The 2,138-nt window shown below is 52.9% G+C and overlaps 1 protein-coding gene across 1 annotated transcript; it reads right to left on the bottom strand.

The window, feature by feature from the left end:
• Positions 1 to 612: 612 nt before the first annotated feature.
• GCG54_00001362 (uncharacterized protein) lies at positions 613 to 1,866 on the bottom strand (the record flags this gene model as incomplete). The annotated part of the gene is made up of 1 exon (XM_045401478.1): positions 613 to 1,866. The coding sequence occupies one exon, from the start codon at positions 1,864 to 1,866 to the stop codon at positions 613 to 615; it is 1,254 nt and encodes a 417-aa protein (XP_045258480.1).
• Between the last annotated feature and the right edge of the window lie 272 nt (positions 1,867 to 2,138).

The raw sequence follows: 2,138 nt of genomic DNA, 5'->3' as shown, positions 1-2,138 counted from the left end.
ACTTGGAGTCTTAAGCATGTCTTTCGCGAGAGAGGGTTCGCCGGAAATTTGATTCGAAAGCGATGATGTGGAGTTTTTCCGAGTGTTTCAGAGATCAGAAACGATGAACCCTTGGCGGTGGATATTCCGTCGGTCAGACGAACCGCTCTCGGCAACCACGCCGGCCGGACGTTGCTTTGCTGCATACACCGCCTAAGCTCCTGCTGAATCCGGGCGCCGGCGCCGGATGTGTGGGTCCAGGTTGCGACGGGAGTGTCCGGCAGGTCTCCGTGAAGTCCTCACAGTGAAAGAAAAGACAGAAAGCCGATTGATCTCGAAAGCATTAATTTGCGAGGTAACAGTGGAATATTTCTCTGAAGGAGGACCTTGATGTAGCGAACGACAACGACGGTTTCGATTACGGCCCGACAAAAGTCAACAGAACGAGACGTACACCGTGAAGCATGGTTGACCTACACCGATTCAGCTTGCAATATCATTGATGAATTCATTCGTCTTTAGCTCTGTCTTCATACTACCTATGATAACTCCTACAACTACTTTTGATAGCCCCTCATGTTTTTTCTGTCATTCCGAAATACCACTACTTCTAATATCCATTTCTCTCAACAATCATTTAGCTCCCGATGCAGGTGAAGGGCACGCTGCCCTCTTCTTCATCTTCTTGGTGCCTTCCGAACGCTCAGCCATTCCGAACCAGCCACAGTCGGCGTCAAGCATTGCGTCAAACTTGCTGTAGATCATCCTTCCGGTGTTGATGAACGGGGTTGACGGGATGGTGTAGTTCTCCCTGACGAACCCAGCTGGCTGCATCGTCCCAGCCTGAGGCGCGCCAGCACCCTGAGAGGTGACGTCGTAAATTGCAATCGGATTCTTCTCGTCGGGAATGGCGACAAGGACCCGAGTTCCCTTCACCAGGACCCTGGGGTGCTTCGGCATGTACTTTGACCTGATGGTTCTCGTGTTCTTGTACATCTCCTGACTCACGCGCACGTAAGACTGCGGGATTCCGGTGTCCAAGAGAGCCGTACCGTGGTCGTAAGAAGTGCTGTTGACGCTGATAGCAGCGTTGGGCGGAGCCCAGTCCTTGTCTACTTTGGAGGCCATGACGCCGAGCTTTGTTGTGCAGAAGCCTTCGGTGTTGGCGCTTGTCAGGCCGACCTCAACCCCCTTCTCGGTAAGGATGTAACCCTGGTGCATGTCTTCGACCGCCTGGCCGCCGATGGAAACAATGTTGATCAAGGCGACCTTGTCAGGCAGGGCCTGAGGCTGTTCGTCGCTGGATCGTCCGAACCCGACACCCACATAGGCACCGCTCGAGGTGATGTCCTTCGGGTACTCCTCAATGTTCGTCTTCTGTGCATCCGTGCATTTGCCGCCGTTCGCCTTCCACGTTGTGCATATGCTGGCCTTGGTCACGATCATGATAGGCACTCTTGCGACGACGTCTTTGCTTAGCGCGCGTCGTGTATCAGACTTGACGGGAAATGTGATGTCGGCTTCGACCCAGTATCCCTCCCACAGCCTTTGGCTGGAGGAGAGGTATTCCGTTCCGGGGTTGGTCATGTTGAATTTGGAGTCTTTATTGATGCCGAATCGGCCGGCGCCGATCATGATCCCGGTAGAACCGGTGTCCATGCCAGTCGAGGGGAATGAGAGTGTCTTGGTTGCCGAGTCGACTTCAGCGGCAACATTGAAGTCGAGGAGTGGTGTTGCGTCTATCAGTGGAAGTGTATTGACAAAAGGGATCAATGCGGTGTTCTTCTCAGTGGCCTCGGGATAGGTCGGAGATCCTGACGCCGGGCATGATGCCGCTGCGGCAAGCCGCAAAAGCGTCGGGGCAAGGAGAGAAATGGTGATATGCATGATGCTGAGCTGTTTGCTTCGAAGGAATGGTGTTGTGGCCTGGTGAATAAGTTCTTGAATCTCGAGATTCTTGCTGATATTTAAATATCTTGAAGACAAGTCTGGGATTTGCATCCGGATGTAGTGTGCCGCCGCAGTTGAAATCCGTAGTTAAGCTTCAGCTGGCTTGAATGAGGTGTGGCGCTGAGACATCCGAGAACGTGGCATCCGGCTCAATGGCATTTTTCTAAATGCAATCCCATTATGATGGGGGATGGGTATTCGGGAAAAAT

The sequence above is a fragment of the Colletotrichum gloeosporioides genome (assembly GCF_011800055.1).
Source record: "Colletotrichum gloeosporioides strain Lc1 chromosome Unknown consensus_85, whole genome shotgun sequence".
In the NCBI taxonomy this organism is placed as follows: domain Eukaryota; kingdom Fungi; phylum Ascomycota; class Sordariomycetes; order Glomerellales; family Glomerellaceae; genus Colletotrichum; species Colletotrichum gloeosporioides.
This window is presented reverse-complemented; position numbering and strand designations above follow the sequence as displayed.